This window comes from Bombyx mandarina, chromosome 05, assembly GCF_030267445.1.
Source record: "Bombyx mandarina strain Sakado chromosome 05, ASM3026744v2".
Classification (NCBI taxonomy): domain Eukaryota; kingdom Metazoa; phylum Arthropoda; class Insecta; order Lepidoptera; family Bombycidae; genus Bombyx; species Bombyx mandarina.
The window spans coordinates 16,445,998-16,462,988 of NC_143212.1; the positions used below are offsets into that span (position 1 = coordinate 16,445,998).

General features: G+C 37.9%; 1 protein-coding gene across 1 annotated transcript; it reads right to left on the reverse strand.

Annotated features, from left to right (window-relative positions):
- Positions 1–10,672: 10,672 nt before the first annotated feature.
- Positions 10,673–15,222, reverse strand: LOC114247437 (uncharacterized). The gene is made up of 5 exons (XM_028180409.2): positions 15,204–15,222; positions 13,721–13,845; positions 12,333–12,425; positions 11,768–11,878; positions 10,673–10,852 (listed from the first exon to the last, which is right to left on the reverse strand). The coding sequence occupies exons 1-5, from the start codon at positions 15,220–15,222 to the stop codon at positions 10,745–10,747; spliced, it is 456 nt and encodes a 151-aa protein (XP_028036210.1). The 3' UTR covers positions 10,673–10,744.
- Between the last annotated feature and the right edge of the window lie 1,769 nt (positions 15,223–16,991).

The window sequence follows — 16,991 nt, forward strand, 5'->3', positions numbered from 1 at the left end:
AGGAGCTGACAATGTTAGAGCTTACAATGTATTCAATTAATTCATTGCCTTTATTACAGGGGCTCTCAAAATTATTTTGTCTACTGCCCACTTTGAGAATAAATTCTTTTTTAGCGCCCCCATTTTTTCACCTATTAAAAAACCTCTAAAGCGAGAGTTCACTCGGTGTCTAAGAGTCCTCCTAGATGAAATTACAAATCGCCTTCCAAGCCTCTACACAACACCCCTATTTTTTTTCTGGGTCTCTTACTGCCCCCCTTTAGGCCTGCAGCGCCCACAAGGGGGCGTTATCGCCCACTTTGGGAAAGGCTGCTTTATTAAATGTCATTTTATTTAAAAGGGTTCAAGGAAGGACAAAAAGAAAAAGAGTACGATGGTAAACCACACACATCTAGATCACAATCTAGCTAATCGGTTTTCGCAACCCCGTAGCTCGAATCACACGCTCTCACACACAACTCATTTATAAATGGACGTCTAATTAAGCCGTATAGATTAAAATTAATCCGACGGACAATATTTTAGCTTGGATGTGCTAATGATTAGATTTGGCCAACAATATTTAATCATGTGATCGTGTTTGAAGTTGGATATTATTGCGGAGCCTACATATTTATAGCTTTATGCTTTTGAATAAATTATCACACCTTGGTTTCACAGTATCATTATACAACTGTTTGAAAGATGCTGTCGTCTTTTACGGACTTGTGGAGTGGTTCCACATGTTTATTTATTTAAAAAAGTAGTACCACATCACAAGCATTTAACATTGAAAATAACTTAAACTATTTAATTTGTGGCCTGATGCATGTGACAATAATAGCGTACAAGAACACATTGGCAATTCATCGGCTCCAAGATGGAATACAATTTAAAAAAAAAGAATACCTAATGAAAACATATATTTCATAAATACAAGTATGTATAACGCTTCTATGCAAGTCCGTGAATTAAAAAAAATATCTACAATAAACCGATTTAAAATAAATAACTTCAGAATAAATAAATCGACAAATAACATGAGCGTGGTAATAAATAATCGCTCTTATGACACTATTTGAAAAATTATAAACATCTCCAGCTCCTGAATTATATATTTTCGGGCTACCGCTCAACGTAGAGCAATGCCATGCATAACTAAACAGCGGAAGTAACACGGGACATGTCGCATTTTCAATCGACTTCCGATCGAAATTGTACCGTTTTTCAGATACGTGAATTTATTCTCCTATTCGTTTTCTACACAAAACGCGTGCAGCTGTAACATGCATGTTGATTGCAGAAAAATCAAGAAAACTGTAAATCAAGAGGAAAAAAAAACAATTCGTATCTAAAGTGAAATAGATGTTTTTTCTAATCCTCTCACAACTTACAGGAATAATCTGTCGCGTATCATTTCACAATTAATAAGCAATCAATCAAATGTAATCAAATAGTTATATATTTTTTCTATTTTTGTTGATAATGCACTGTCGATGCACCTATAATTGAGGTGACATCTGCCATGTACTTTTGTCAGTTTATCAATGTTTTGTATTGATGATCACTTTGTTCGTGCAACTCAATAAATAAATAAATAAAAATAAACTCTTCATGCTTTTGACTGTTGTCCGTTCTTATTGAGATAAGTAAACTAAAATACCTTATTATCCTGCTTGTATTGTGAAGATTTTGGAGCCAAGAACAATAATAATTAATTATAATTCCAAGGCTTCAGATTTCTTTTAATATAGACTACAATGACCGTAACATATTACACGGTTGGGTCGCGAAAAAAATAATACGCAGAACCAATGCAAACCCACTTCACGACCTTATATTCGTATAGGGGACTGACAAAGAACTAAAAAAAGACTATCTTAATAGTAGTCTACTTTTAATAGTAGTTTAATAGTCTAATAGACAACTATTAAGATATTATCATTCAGAAGTAACCAGTGGTCGTACGCTATCGGAATTCACTTAAATACCGATGCTACGTGCTATTTCTTTCTGTAACCGCATACCACGAATCATTGAAAATTCCCAAGCATTCAGTTTGAAAAGGCGTCCTTAGGGAAAAAAAAACTTCAGAAGTGTCAAGGGACACCCGGATGGAACGAAATTCCTTTCGATTAATTAGTGAAGGAATTGTAATTTTTTTTTTAAGTTATAATAATAAATTACGGCGTTATGAAAAAAAAAAAAACAATACTATGAACTAAATTACTATTGTTGAAACGCTATCTCGAGAAACTGTACTCATTACGCGGACCAATCGGATACGAGCAATGTCACGCGATAAGCGCCTACACGTTGATTGGTCAGAATGACGGATCTAAAAAGTGTCGTGACAACTTTTCGTAAGAATTTTTTCCGTCTAGCCCCCTTTCACAACGCGCGATAAGGAACTTCGTTCCAAAAATAAAAAAAATATATACTGCAAAAGAAATTATAGCATCGGCAATTTGAACAGAACCGCTACAGCAAAATGAAATGATGCAGCAAAAACGAAAGAAACAATTTGGCTGCTTACTATAATAAAACACTAAAACATTATTTAAGCTTTGTTCCATAGTAACGAAGAGTAAATTTTAGTTGTACGTTCAAAAGAGATTTCGACATTTTTATTTTTTAACAATGGTAGCAATCATGTTCGAATTGAAATAAAAATGTGTACAATACATTTAGGCTGAGTTGCTATCAAGGATTGCTTACTCGTGCGACTAAGCCGATCTGTAAAATTTAAGATGTAGGTAGTTCGGCCCTTCCTCTGACATTGCTGATGAGCGCCGGTGATTACTGAACATCTGAAGGCTCACCGGTCTACTAAAGCTATTAAAATTAGAATAGTACGATACTGGTGGTAGGACATCTTGTGAGTCCGCGCGGGTAGGTACCACCACCCGGCCTATTTCTGCCGTGAAGCAGTAATGCGTTTCGGTTTGAAGGACGGGGCAGCCGTTGTAACTATACTTGAGACCTTAGAACTTATATCTCAAGGTGGGTAGCGCATTTACGTTGTAGATGTTTATGGGCTCCAGTAACCACTTAACACCGGGTGGGCTGTGAGCTCGTCCACCCATCTAAGCAATAAATAAATAAAATATAATATATATACACATAACACTAAAGGGTAATGAGGGAGTGACTGAAAATCAGCGCTGATCAACGCGGCTACTCCGGACAGCGACAGCTGAACTATTTCTAGAGAATTTTTATTTACTTTTAAATAATTAATTTACTTTAATCTAAATCTTAAATCTAATTTTTTTTCGAATGAAAGGAAAGAAATGATTATATTTTCTAAATTTCTTTTCAAATTATTTCACTCTACTTTTTTTTTTTTTTTTTTTTTTCCTACCTATGCTGATAGCCTTGAGAGGCTATTTCAGCTTCACCCTAACGTGTGTAGGTGAGCTCACGGGGCTCAAACCGGAGAGTTGCTAACACTGACCCTAGCAAGAGCAGTGCTTCGCAGAATCTACCACCGGATCGGAAACGCGACCCACTGAGAAGATCCGGCGAGAAACTCAGTGGGCTGTGTCTAGGGGTTAATTCGCTCGTCGAGCCCTTCGTCGCAAGCGACGGGTTCGACGAGGACGGTGACCGGTGCTTGTGGTGCCTAAAAGCACCGTTAATGGATCGGGAGGATCCGTAATGACGTGCTTTGGGCGACGTCGACTGTTTACCATTCGGTCTACAGGATCGGGTATGTAGTTTCCAGCGGCCACGACAATCATTCTACTAAGGCGAATGGTTTTTTTTCAGATCCACACTTTAAAGTCAACTAAATGCCAAGTAGATTCCTTGTGAATCGCTAAATAATGTTTTCGTGTATCAGTTTGAGCTACGGATACAGATTTCAAAAAATAATTTAATTATTTTTAAGGGATTTTATGACCTGGTAACTGAGACCTTTAAGTCATGTCTTATTTTAATGTTTAATCATATTTTTATGAAAAATGATATTATGGAGTGAAATGAAATGAAGATGATTAATTTGAGACATTAATCAACTGGGATGAAATCAAATGAGATAAAATGAGATGAAATATAATCTCAGTAAAATGGTGGTCATTTACTAAGATTTTTTCAGTGGACTTTTTGGAGGATCCCGAGAAGTTACGTCCAGCGGCTTTGTTTCATTTTTCCACATTTGTGCACTTTCACAGATATTAAACAGTTAATAAACCACCATTATTACACATTTAAACCCGAAGAAACACTAAATAGACAAAATAAAACAAATCACACAACTTCACTCCTCGCGTTCCCGCCAAAACGTCCCAAAATAATTTAATAAAATGAATAAGCGACAGACTAATGAGCAGATGTGTACAGCAACAGATTAGTTTGTATATCAACTGTCAATTAAATCATAAGGTAATTCATCAATTCCATAAAAAAAAAGTTTTTTAATAAACCTTCGTCCACTTATAACAATAATACCTGAAAATAATTTTATAATTTACTAGTTTTACTAATTTATACCATATTCTAAGTATGTACACACGTAATTAGCCTTCATTCCCGCAAAGAACCAAAGGGAAATGAGGGTGACTGAAAATCAGCGCTGTTCGATTTATCAACCTCGAACAGCAATAGCTGAGCCACCTCCTTTTGCCTTTTTCTCTTTTTTTTCTTTTCTATTATTTGTATTTCATTTTATTTTCTGTGATGTGAAAGGCAATAAATGATTTTTATTATTATTATTATAAAATAACAAGACTAACCAATCATAAGTAATCTCCGTTTTGTAACTAATATCATAAATGAGCGATACACTGTTAGGAAGAGGCTGCCCTTGCAATATGTTGCCGAAGTTATCGCGTAACCATACGAGCTGGTAGGAAAAATAAATTGTACGAAATATTTTGTATCTTTTGTATATATTTGATATCGTGTTCGAAATAACACCTTTCTACTATATCTCAAATTATTTCGTAGATAGAAACATCATCAATGCCTTTAAAATCGACACGTAATTTTGAGCATTAATGGGGCATCCCACGTCCTGCTTTTTTTTTTTATTGCTTAGATTGGTGGACGACCTCACAGCCCACCTGGTGTTAAGTGGTTACTGGAGCCCATAGACATCTACAACGTAAATACGTCACCCACCTTGAGATCTAAGTTCTAAGGTCTCAGTATAGTTACAACGACTGCCCCACCCTTCAGACCGAAACGCATTACTGCTTCACGGCAGAAATAGGCAGGGTGGTGGTACCTACCCGCGCGGACTCACTAGAGGTCCTACCACCAGTAAGATCTGCTTCTTTGCCACCACTTATGAAGACCACCACTTTGTCCATAAAGGCAATCGTGCAATCCAAGATAATTTGTGTTTCGATCTCATACTTAAAATTTTATCCTAGACAGCTCACCGTAGCACTCACTTTATGAAGAATGTGGATGAAGAATTTAAAACGTGAATTCTGCAGTCATAATCCATAACTTAACGGAAAATTTGAATCTTGGAGATACGCTCGAATATCTCCCGATTAGACCATTAAAAAACACTAATCTGAAGGTAAAATTGTGGCGACAATAATAAGTTGTTTTTCTTTGAAAAATGCTCCTTCAATATTCAAATTGTATATATAATTGAGTCACAGTTTTTTTTTTACTTTTATTTAATCTCACGTTTTTGTAATGTCACTAAATTAATTCCGTCAATTCGGAAAATCCGACAAAATCGGAAATTACCTCATAAAACGTATTAAAACCCTTATTTTAACCCCATTGACTAGAATATTCAACCTGAGTCTCTCATCGGGCATTTTTCCGGAAACCTGGAAAGAAGCTTTGGTTATCCCTATCCACAAAGGAGGCAATTCCGATCATCCAAAAAACTACAGGCCCATATCCCTACTCACTTCATTTTTTACTGGTGGTAGGACCTCTTGTGAGTCCGCACGGGTAGGTACCACCGCCCCGCCTATTTCTGCCGTGAAGCAGTAATGCGTTTCGGTTTGAAGGGTGGGGCAGCCGTTGTGACTATACTGAGACCTTAGAACTATATCTCAAGGTGTGTGGCGCATTTACGTTGTAGATGTCTATGGGCTCCAGTAACCACTTAACATCAGGTGGGCTGTGAGCTCGTCCACACAGCTAAGCAATAAAAAAAAAAAAAAAAAAAAAAAAAATTTCTAAGCTTCTTGAAAAAATCGTAAACAAACAATTAACAGCATTCTTGGAATCTAATCGCCTAATCTCAGAGCAGCAATATGGCTTTCGCCAGCACAAATCAACCGAGCAAGCAGTCTGCCTTCTCACTAACTCTGTTTGTAAATATATCGAGGAGGGCAGATGCTGCCTGGGTGTCTTTCTTGATCTAGCTAAAGCTTTCGATACCGTTTCAGTTCCCATCCTTCTGCGCAAATTAGAAAACACTGGAATTAGAGGACTTTGCCTTAATTGGTTCTCAAGTTACCTCACAGGTAGAAGACAATGTATAAAGGTAGGAGACCACATCAGTGACTTTTCTACGGTTTCCTTCGGAGTACCCCAGGGTAGCATTCTTGGACCTACACTATTTCTGGTATACTTGAACAGTCTGTCACATATTAAAATAGACAATGCGAACATAATTAATTACGCTGACGACACTGTCATAGTTTTTCACGAGTCCTCCTGGGAAAGGCTCCAAACTACAACACAAAAAGGCCTTCAAGTAGTTGCTGACTGGTTAAATAAAAATTTACTGACTATAAATCCATCAAAAACAAATTACATCTGCTTTCACAAAACAGTTAAATCAACCCCACCTCCAAACTTATCTCTAGCGATACATTCTTGCCAAAAAAACAATTTCCTTACACCAATTCTTCCGTGTGATTGTCCGGAAATACTTAAAGTTAGTTCCACTAAATACTTAGGCATCACTATCGATGAAAAACTTACATTTAAAGAGCATATAGGCTCTGCTACTTCTAAAGTCCGGAAATTAATTTTCTCCTTTAAGTTGCTCCGAGACGTAGCAAGTATAAACATATTGAAATCCATCTACCTCGCCCTATGTCAATCCATACTCTCATACTGCATCCTGGCCTGGGGCGGAGCAGCCACTTCTCATCTAATTACCCTTGAAAGAGCTCAGAGAGCAGTATTGAAAACTATTTTAAAGAAACAATTTCGGTATCCCACAGACACTCTCTTTAAAGAATTTGGGGTCCTGAGCGTGAGAAGAATATTTATCCTTAGGGCAGCCCTTAATTACCACAGAGAAGTTCCTAAAATTACCAACATCAAAGTTCTTGCTACAAAACGCACTCCTATAATCCCGACGCCCTCAGTTAGGACGCCTTTTGCTCGTCGTTTTAGCTCCTACATGAAACCTTACTTTTATAACAGACTCAATAAAAAATACAAAATTCTTAACCTAAATTACGAAGAAGTTAAAAGAAAGTTAATAAAAGAACTGCTTAATTGGTCCTACTCTTTTTCGGAGGACTTTCTGAAATGCATTAAGTAACCCTAAACACGTACTTATGGTAAAAATCATTACACCTGTTCCTTTTCTTTTTATATATATGTGTATGTGTATGTATATATATGTATATGTGTGTGTGTGTATATATATATGTATAATTATAATATTTTAATAACTAGTTTTAAGATACTCCTGTAAAAAAACTCTCCACGAGACAGGCAGTGCCTAGTGTGGAGAGTTTTTAGCAAACTGTTATGTGTAAATGTATCAAGGTTAATAAATTATTATTATTATTATTATTATATTAATTCGAATACTTCACAGCTTCTGTGCTCACACGGGCGACTAAGGTGTTAGTCAATATTTCAATATTGTATTAGCTACCCTATCTATATTTATTTGAGAATATCACTAGACATTTACAAAACAACAGCAATAATGACAATAGAATCGCAGGAATAAACTATCAAAAAGTCATATTTATGTCAACGTCTCGCGAAAACCGAAGGAAATATCATATTCAAATTATAACTTAATAAATTATTGATCTAACACCAATATCTAAAGGTAGTTTTCGAATAGCCACTATACTAATTAAGCCGAAACGTTTGTCTGTTTTAGGACGGTACTAGCACGTGCGTGCTCACAACGCGCCCCGTGCAAAACTAAGTAACAAATCTACACACGTTCCATTGTAGCAAATAAACAATTGAAATCATTCGTAATTCCATAAGCCTGGTCGCGCGGCGCAATACGTGACGTAGACGTCCGTGAGGAGACTAGCGCGGAGCTACTTCACTTGAGACGTAATGTGTTACGACGCGTCCACAGTGTCGGCACTTGTGTGTAGGAAAGAAGAAGGGTCGTCGGGTCCCCTTGCAGGGGCGCGGAACGGGCCTCGGGGAAACCCGTCTGCCCGGGCTGAATCTCCCTGAGACAAGGGTGATGCGCTGCTGGATGATGTATCAGGCAGGCTTGAGGTTGATGGATGGGATCGACTTCTTTCTTCACTTTTTTCTTCCTACTTCTGGGGCGGCCGCTTCTCTCCTCCATGCGTTTTTTTTTTCCTCTGCCTTTTTCTCTCTATTTTTGTTTTACCGCATAAACAGGGGCGTCGAAAGAAGAGGCAGTCGTCGAACCCGTCGCTTGCGACGAAGGGCTCGAACAGTAAATTAACCCATAGACACAGCCCACTGAGTTTCTCGCCACATCTTCTCAATGGGTCGCGTTTCCGATCCGGTGGTAGATTCTGCGAAGCACTGCTTTTGCTAGAGCCCATGTTAGCAACACTTCCGGTTTGAGCCCCGTGAGCTCATCTACACGCCAAGGCGAAGCTGAAATAGCCTCTCAAGGCTATCAGCATAAGTAGGAAGAAAAAAGAGGCAGTCGCGTATGCTTATCGATTTATGAACTCGTCAATACATGCATCCACGGTCATTGAACTCCAGGAAACATTGAAATATATAGACTGTAATGTGGACTTTTCACTATATTAATTACTCGTATATAGATGACTAAGCTACTAAAACAACAGGAACTGCATAATAATTAATGATTTAGAGTCAATGGGTTGACTGATGAATGACCACCGTGTGCCATCGTCGTCAATAAGAGAATAAAATCAATTGACAAACGCCAAACGACAAAACTCCGTTTGGGGCTACCTGCTCTTTATTAAAATTACCATTCAGTCGAATACAAGATGATTAATCGTAATTAAAGTAATATAATAAATTAGATCCCTTTAAATTGACTGATTTTCATTATATAAAAATATCACGAGCCGTTATACACATGTATATTCTAGTTAGATAGGTGGACGAACTCACAGCCCTCCTGGTGTCAAGTGGTTACCGGACCCGTGGATATCAGCAACGAAACGGCCACCATGTACCTTGAGACATGAGTTCAAAGTCTCAAGTTTATTGCACAACAATAGTCCCACTCTTCAAACCGAAACGCGATATTGCTCCACTGTAGAAATATGTAGAGCGTTGGTATTCATTGGCAATTCGTTTCATGCATTTACAGCCGAGTCAAGCTGCTTCATATCGTAAACAAAACTATTAAGTACTTTAGCAAGAAAGTTTCTAAAAGAATTTTTATAAAATGTTCTTGTTCCTGGAACTAGTTCACCGACGTTCATATGAACATGCCCTAAAGGATTCCCGAGAGTGCTCTCAACGAAACAATGGCGAAAGAAAAGCAATAATTCCAGCAACTGACGTCCCCCCGAGAACAATATCTGAGAAATTTGACAGACGGCCCGATTATGAGCAGACACGTGTACTAGGCACAACTTTAATCCAACAGGGTATTTGCTCGGAGCAAACGAGAAAGAGAGCTGCAAGAATCTTAATCATCAATTACAAGATTGAATGTATCTTTATCGAAATAATTCTGGTAGTATCTGAGTTTCCCATATTTTTTTATACCTAACTAGCTGACCCGGCAGACTTCGTAGTGCCTCAATCGATAAATAAAAGACCTAAACTTTTGTATTAAATAAACTTAAAACAAACAAAAGGAATCCGTCCGACAGTAGACACATCAAAGAAAAAACAAAATTGTAATTTTTATTTAATTCCGAGCGTTTTCATATTTATCTACCTTTCAAACCTTCTCTAGACTTCCACAAACAATTCAGGACCAAAATTAGCCAAATCGGTCCAGCCGTTCTAAAGTTTTAGCGAGACTAATGAACAGCAATTCATTTATATATATAGATGTAGATTATGAAACTCTACCACACCAAATGGAAGTAAATAACTTTGTTTTAAAGATTCCACATCTGTCATATGCTCATCTGATTGATCTTTTAATTGAGAATACAAAAGCAAATATGGTATTGCCCCTTGCTTTAAAGTTGTGAAAGCAGAGTACAGTTCTCTTCACGTAAGTTAGGATTAAATTAAAAACAGTCAAAACTTTTTACTGTCTATTTCTGCCGTGAAACAGTAATGCGTTTCGGTTTGAATTGTTGGGCAGCCGTGGTACTACCAAACTGAGGCTTAAGACTCATGACTCAAGATGAGTGGAGGCTTTTACGTTGTGTATGTCTATGGGCTTATGTAACCATCTAACACCAGGTGGGCCATGAGCTCTTCTATCTATCTAAACAGAAAATAACAAGTACCCAGTATCGAATCTAATATCTCTCGCAAGTGGCAAGTTTTTTTACTCTATATACAGGCTACAAACTTTCAATCACAATTAAGCCTATTCTCGCAAACAAATTCAAACTTCAATAAACCCAAACTCAACTTCATTATTTCAAACAACATTTCCAACTATTCCTTAACCAAATGAAAAGTTTATCCAACAAATAAATCACGTTTTGATATTTTCCGCCATTTTCATCAATATACTTCGCAATAGATTCGCCAGAGCCGGATAGTTTTGTCCCAATAGCGGCGCACGGAGCTGAGGTACGCAGACCTAAAATTGCAAACACAACTTTATGTACATACTAATAGAGTTTTGATTCGCAAAAACGTGAAACTAGTAAAAAAATCAAGCTGTAAATTACTTTTATATTAGTTTGAAGTATGTATCAAATTAAGAGGTTTATTTTTCAAAATGAAAAACCGGTTCGGCAATCATCGTGCCCCAAATATCTCAGACGATGGACTAACAATACCATGTCGATTCAACTGATTCGATTGTGACAACTGCACCCCACGGAATACCCAACTGCATCCATCGAACACGGTTAAGGGGTAAGAGGTTAAATATTATCATCATTATAATGCCCTTCCTCCAGTCACCTGGGGTCGGCGCAACATGTTTTCTCCTTCCATACTATCATATACTATTTCTTCGCTCACTCCCCTCTTACACATAACGTCTTTCACGCAATCCATCCATTTCTTCTTAGATCTACTTCTTTCTCTATATCCTTCCACATTCATAATTAACATTCACTTACCAAATTTTCATTTCGTCTCATCACATGTCCATACCACCCCAAACGCGCACTTTTCAGCTTCTCTGTCCCAGGTGCCACTTTCAGACTTCCTCTAACATATTCATTCCGTATTCTATCCATTTTCGTTACTCCACACATCCATCGCAACATTCGCATCTCTGCTGCATGCAATCGCCTTTTATTTAAATTAAAAGAGGTTAAATACATATTGGAGAGAAAAATTAACCTAAAATTTTGAGGGAACGAGTGAAATTTTGAGGGCGTCGACTAAAGTCCCTATTCAACTGGTGCGGAGAGCGAAAAGCACTCGCCCTTATGCTCTGCCACCTGCTCCAGCAAGGGCGTGGATTAAATTGACATCTTATAAACTCTAAGCATTGGTTAGTACTCTAACTGTATGAACGAAGTAAACGTAATTCACTCACAACAGCCAACACCACGACGAGCACTGGTATAATCAAATTGACCAACAACGTCAGGACAGCACGGAGCAGCCACCACAGACCAATCACCACCAAGAAACTGGCCAACATCACCTGAATAAAGGAGCAATTTACTTATCTTCTTCAATTCAACTATTGCTACCCTCACCACCCTTCGTATCTCATTCACGAAGCAGCTAGTCTTCATTTGTTAGGTTTCCTTTGGAGGCGCTCGAGCAGCTGTTAGTCAATCCCATTCCTTTTTTTTTTTTCGGGCCGAGACACGAATCTCCTATAAGGTCCGCGTGCCTGTGGGACTGGTCCGCGACTGCGAACCGCGGGCCCAATGATGTTTTAGGGCCCTACTGCACTAAACGACCCCCCTGCACTGTTACACCCGACGTCCGATCTCCATCCGGGGTCACAACCCAGTCAGAGTAAAATCCTATTCCTCCGGGCCTAGCCTTTGCTCGCCCACCTACCCTAGTGAAACTATAAAGGCCAGGCCTACGCGCCACCGGTAATCCTTCATTTAAAAAACCCCTTCATACCATTAATGTACACGCACCTGCGCCTCCTCGTGTTCAATTAGCCACGCCTTAAAGAAATTAACCGTGCCACAGTCATTCCGTTCTGACGAAGACAACGGAGGCATGCTGAACTGAAAAACAGAACTGAATTTATTTGTAGCACACAATAACAACGCATCATTAAACTACCATTAAAAAAAATTAGAAATCTTAATGTTTGCCTTGTATTGAACAAATCGATACTCGATCAGAAGATTTTGAAAAAATATAGTCCATCCGGCATTGTGATGGATAGAGAAACGCTCAATGTACTCTCATCAAGTGAAGCAACTACTTATATCAGTCTTCGAATAAAATTTTCTAACAAAATACGCAACTAATGTGTGTAAACAAACTTTTTTCAAAGTGATAGATTTGTTTGAGATGGTAATCAATCGTATAACAAAATGAAACCAGCAAGATCTATCAATTAGCAAATTACTTATGATAGAATACAGAGTTTTTTTGGTCTTCGAGACACGTACATAATTCAAGCTACTTTTATGGTTTAAATGTATGTGACCACGAAAATCAATCACGTCATTGAACACGTCGTAAACAATAAAAGCGAGATTAAAATAAAGAGTAGTTTTACGCGTAGGATTCACTAGCTCGCCTACTTCTGCCACGGAACACTTCGCCACTCACCGTGAGATATAAGTTCTAAGGTCTCAGCATAGTTACAACGGCTGTCCCACTCTTGAAACCAAACGCATTGATGCCTCACGGCAGAAATAGGCAGGGCGGTGCTACCTACCCGTGCGGACTCACAAGAGGTCCTATCACCAGTAATTACGCAAATGATAATTTTGCGGGTTTGATTTATATTACACGGTGCTATTCCTTCACCGTTGAAGTCAATCGTGAAGATATCTTAAGTACCTACGTATTTCATTAGAAAAATTGGTACCCGCCCGCGGGATTCGAACACCGTTTCATCGCTACATACCAATGTACCGGACATCTTATATTTTAGGCCACGACAACTTCAATCTGCCCGTGCAGAAATGGATAGAATACGGAATGAATATGTTAGAGGAAGTCTGAAAGTAACACCTGTGACAGAGAAGCTGAGAAGTGCGCGTTTGGGATGGTATGGACATGTGATGAGACGAAATGAAAATGAGGTTGGTAAGAAAATGTTAACTGTTAATGTGGAAGGATATAGAGGAAGAGGTAGACCTAAGAAGAAATGGATTGATTGCGTGATAGACGATATGGGTAAGAGGGGAGTGAGCGAAGAAATGGTATATGATAGAGGAGTATGGAAGGAGAAAACATGTTGCGCCGACCCCAGGTAACTGGGAGAAGGGCAGGATAATTATGATGATGATGATGACTTCAATCTGCTCGTGCATTCTAATAAAGAGAAGGCCAATCAACTAACGCTATGCCCCAGCAGACTCCTGGACCACCGGCAACGGTCAGTCTGCATATCCGAAGCTATTTCATCGATCGCCCTGGTAGCGTAATATAGCGAAGTATATAATGATCTACGTCGCAGCTGTCTTTCTGTATAATCAGTTTTAATGTTGTTAGAACAAAAATACTTTTCACGTTCAAGGTTAAGATTGTCTCCTGTATTATGGGTATCAGAAACACATACGTTACAAGAGCCCAAACTATGCTAGGAATGAAATACTGAAGATACCATATTTAAATGTACTGTTAGGCGGTGGCTGGCGTCAGTCTTTTTAAAAAACACAAATCCTTTTCTAACTACACCCTTTTTTTTCTTTTTTATTGCTTAGATGGGTGAACGAGTTCACAGACCACCTCTCAAGTATAGTTACAACGGCTGTCCCATCCTTCAAACCGAAACGCATTACAGCTTCACGGCGGAAATAGGCAGGGTGGTGGTACCTACCCGCGCGGGCTCACAAGAGATCCTACCATCGGTAATTACGCAAATTATAATTTTGCCTGTTTGATTTTTATTACACTATGCTATTCCTTCATCGTGGAAGTCAATCGTGAACATTTGTCGAGTACGTATTCATTAGAAAAATTGGTATCCGCCTGGGATTCGAAAACCGGTGCACGAAGCTAGTCTAAAAAAAGTAACCAAGTTACTCCTTATATCATCAGCTACCTATCAGTGAAAGTCCCGTCAAAATCGGTCCAGCCGTTCCAGAGATTAGCCGGAACAAACAGACAGAAGGACAGACAAAAATTGTAAATAATGTTATAATGGTGTATGTACCGCAATGATTTTTTATACAACAGATATGTTATCTTCATAATAACTGACTCTTCAAATCTGATCTCGCGATTAGATCTACATACCTACCGATATAGTGCACACACATGTTGAGAAGTAGCATTAATGAAAAGTACAAAAGATGGGATGAGCGCGTGAGTAAAAAAGATAGACGATTGCACTTGTTATATTATTATTGTATTTGTTTAGACGCGACTAAAGACGAAACGTCCCAATTGGCCTGTTTTCGAGTCTTCACTTGACGTGCGCTTGAAACATATCTGCTTCTTTTTACATAATATAAAGTATCATTGATGTACCGTATATAGATTCATATGCATGAGTAAAAAGAGGCTATTTCAATATTACAAACAAACTCCAATTTTATTTATATGTATAGATATAAGTTAATCAATAAAGTGGAAAAACATCTTAAGATTGAAGCTCATGGGTGATGGTGGTCACGACCCTCAGACATGAGGAACACGATTCGAGGAGGAGGATAGATATAAGTTAATATATGTAGTTATTTTGATATAAAAATTGCACAAAATCTCCGCTCCTCTTTAGTGGACAGGGAGTTGCGAACTATGTAGTTTAAAAGTATTGTAATAACTAATTTACAAACATTAATAATATTGTCATATTTGACTATGCCACAACAACTTACGAGTTAACGGAGAAGGCATTTCAGAGTTACATGTTCCATTTTTTTCACTAAAATTTTATTAAGTTTTTAACAACACTAGTATTTAAATTGACATTGACTGACACGTTATGTCAAAACTATTTATTTTTTTTGAGGATATTTTGAACGGTGAACTCCTTACTAAACTTCATGTTCGTGCACATCAGATGTGAGAAAAAAAAACGGAAATACCCAGTCTCCTAAACAAAGCCCACAATATACAAATTAAATATACGACAGGCCCAAGGCACTTTAAAATTTTGATACTTTCATTGAATATGGAACACAATATAAATGTAAGCAAAGTAATAAGAGATTCTCCCTGAATTTCATGCAAAATCTCATCACGACGAATCGCAGCTACAGCAGTGTAATGTGACCATGATAACTTTCGTTTACAATATTTTCCATTCCAAAATAAAGTCCGTAGTCAACATTTTCAGATTCGTTTGCAAATAAATATTAATGTAATGACATTCCTAATAACTCTGAAATAGCAACTGCAAAACTTATCAATAATTAACTTGTACTACTGTATTTTTGTTTACTGATTCACTGATTGCTTGAGCTATCTATAAGACTGAACGAAAGAACCAAACCTTCATTTCATATTTTGTTTTGTTGCAATCAATTCAAGAACAATTAACAGTCAACAAGTGGAAATAGCTTGTGAGGGCCCTAGGACAACAACAAACAACAACGACATAAGGATACGCGTGCTTTTTTCAGTAACATACGTTAGGCAAACGTTTACAAAACACAGGCCGATTCCAACGATCACGCTTCGTCTAAAAAAGCATTTAATGATTTTTTTATTGCTTGGATGTGTGGACGAGCTCACAGCCCACCTGGTGTTAAGTGGTTACTGGAGCCCATAGACATCTACAACGTAAATGCGCCACACACCTTGAGATATAGTTCTAAAGTCTCAGTATAGTCACAACGGCTGCCCCACCCTTCAAACTGAAACGCATTACTGCTTCACGGCAGAAATAGGCGGGGCGGTGGTACCTACCCGTGAGGACTCACAAGAGGTCCTACCACCAGTAATTACGCAAATTATAATTTTGCGGGTTTGATTTTTATTGCACGATGTTATTCCTTCACCGTGGAAGTCAATCGTGAACATTTGTTGAGTACGTATTTCATTAGAAAAATTGGTACCCGCCAGCGAGATTCGAACACCAGTGCATCGCTCGATACGAATGCACCGGACGTCTTATCCTTTAGGCCACGACGACTTCGAATTTCAAAGCTCTTTCTATATCATTGACTTTGTAATTAAATTGCGACAGAACTCGGATAAAACTACTTCTCTTCAAAATGACACTGAAAATTTTCCTTTTGATCGTATTGAGTCTTTCTGTATCGAAAGCTTACGAGTACGGTGACCAAACAAAAAAAAACAATTTAATAAATACATAGCGTATTCATTTAAAGAATCAGTTGACATTAATACGATTAATTAATAAATTAAGTAAAATTTTATTATTAAACTATGATTTATTTAAAATATTATTTTTGAATTATAATTAAATTTCATTTTATTGTTGATGACGTGTTGTCGGCGTTATTGGTGTGAAATAACCAAGCAAGCAACTATCACCTCACAATATGCTCTTCATGTCAACAGGACTGATTGTTATTTGAAAAGGAATTTGTATTATTCACATTAAGTTTCATTTAAACAAGCTTCTTTTGATTCACTTGAAACTTCGTTTCGGATAGAATATCTCATTTGATTCACTTGAAACTTCATTTCCGATAGAA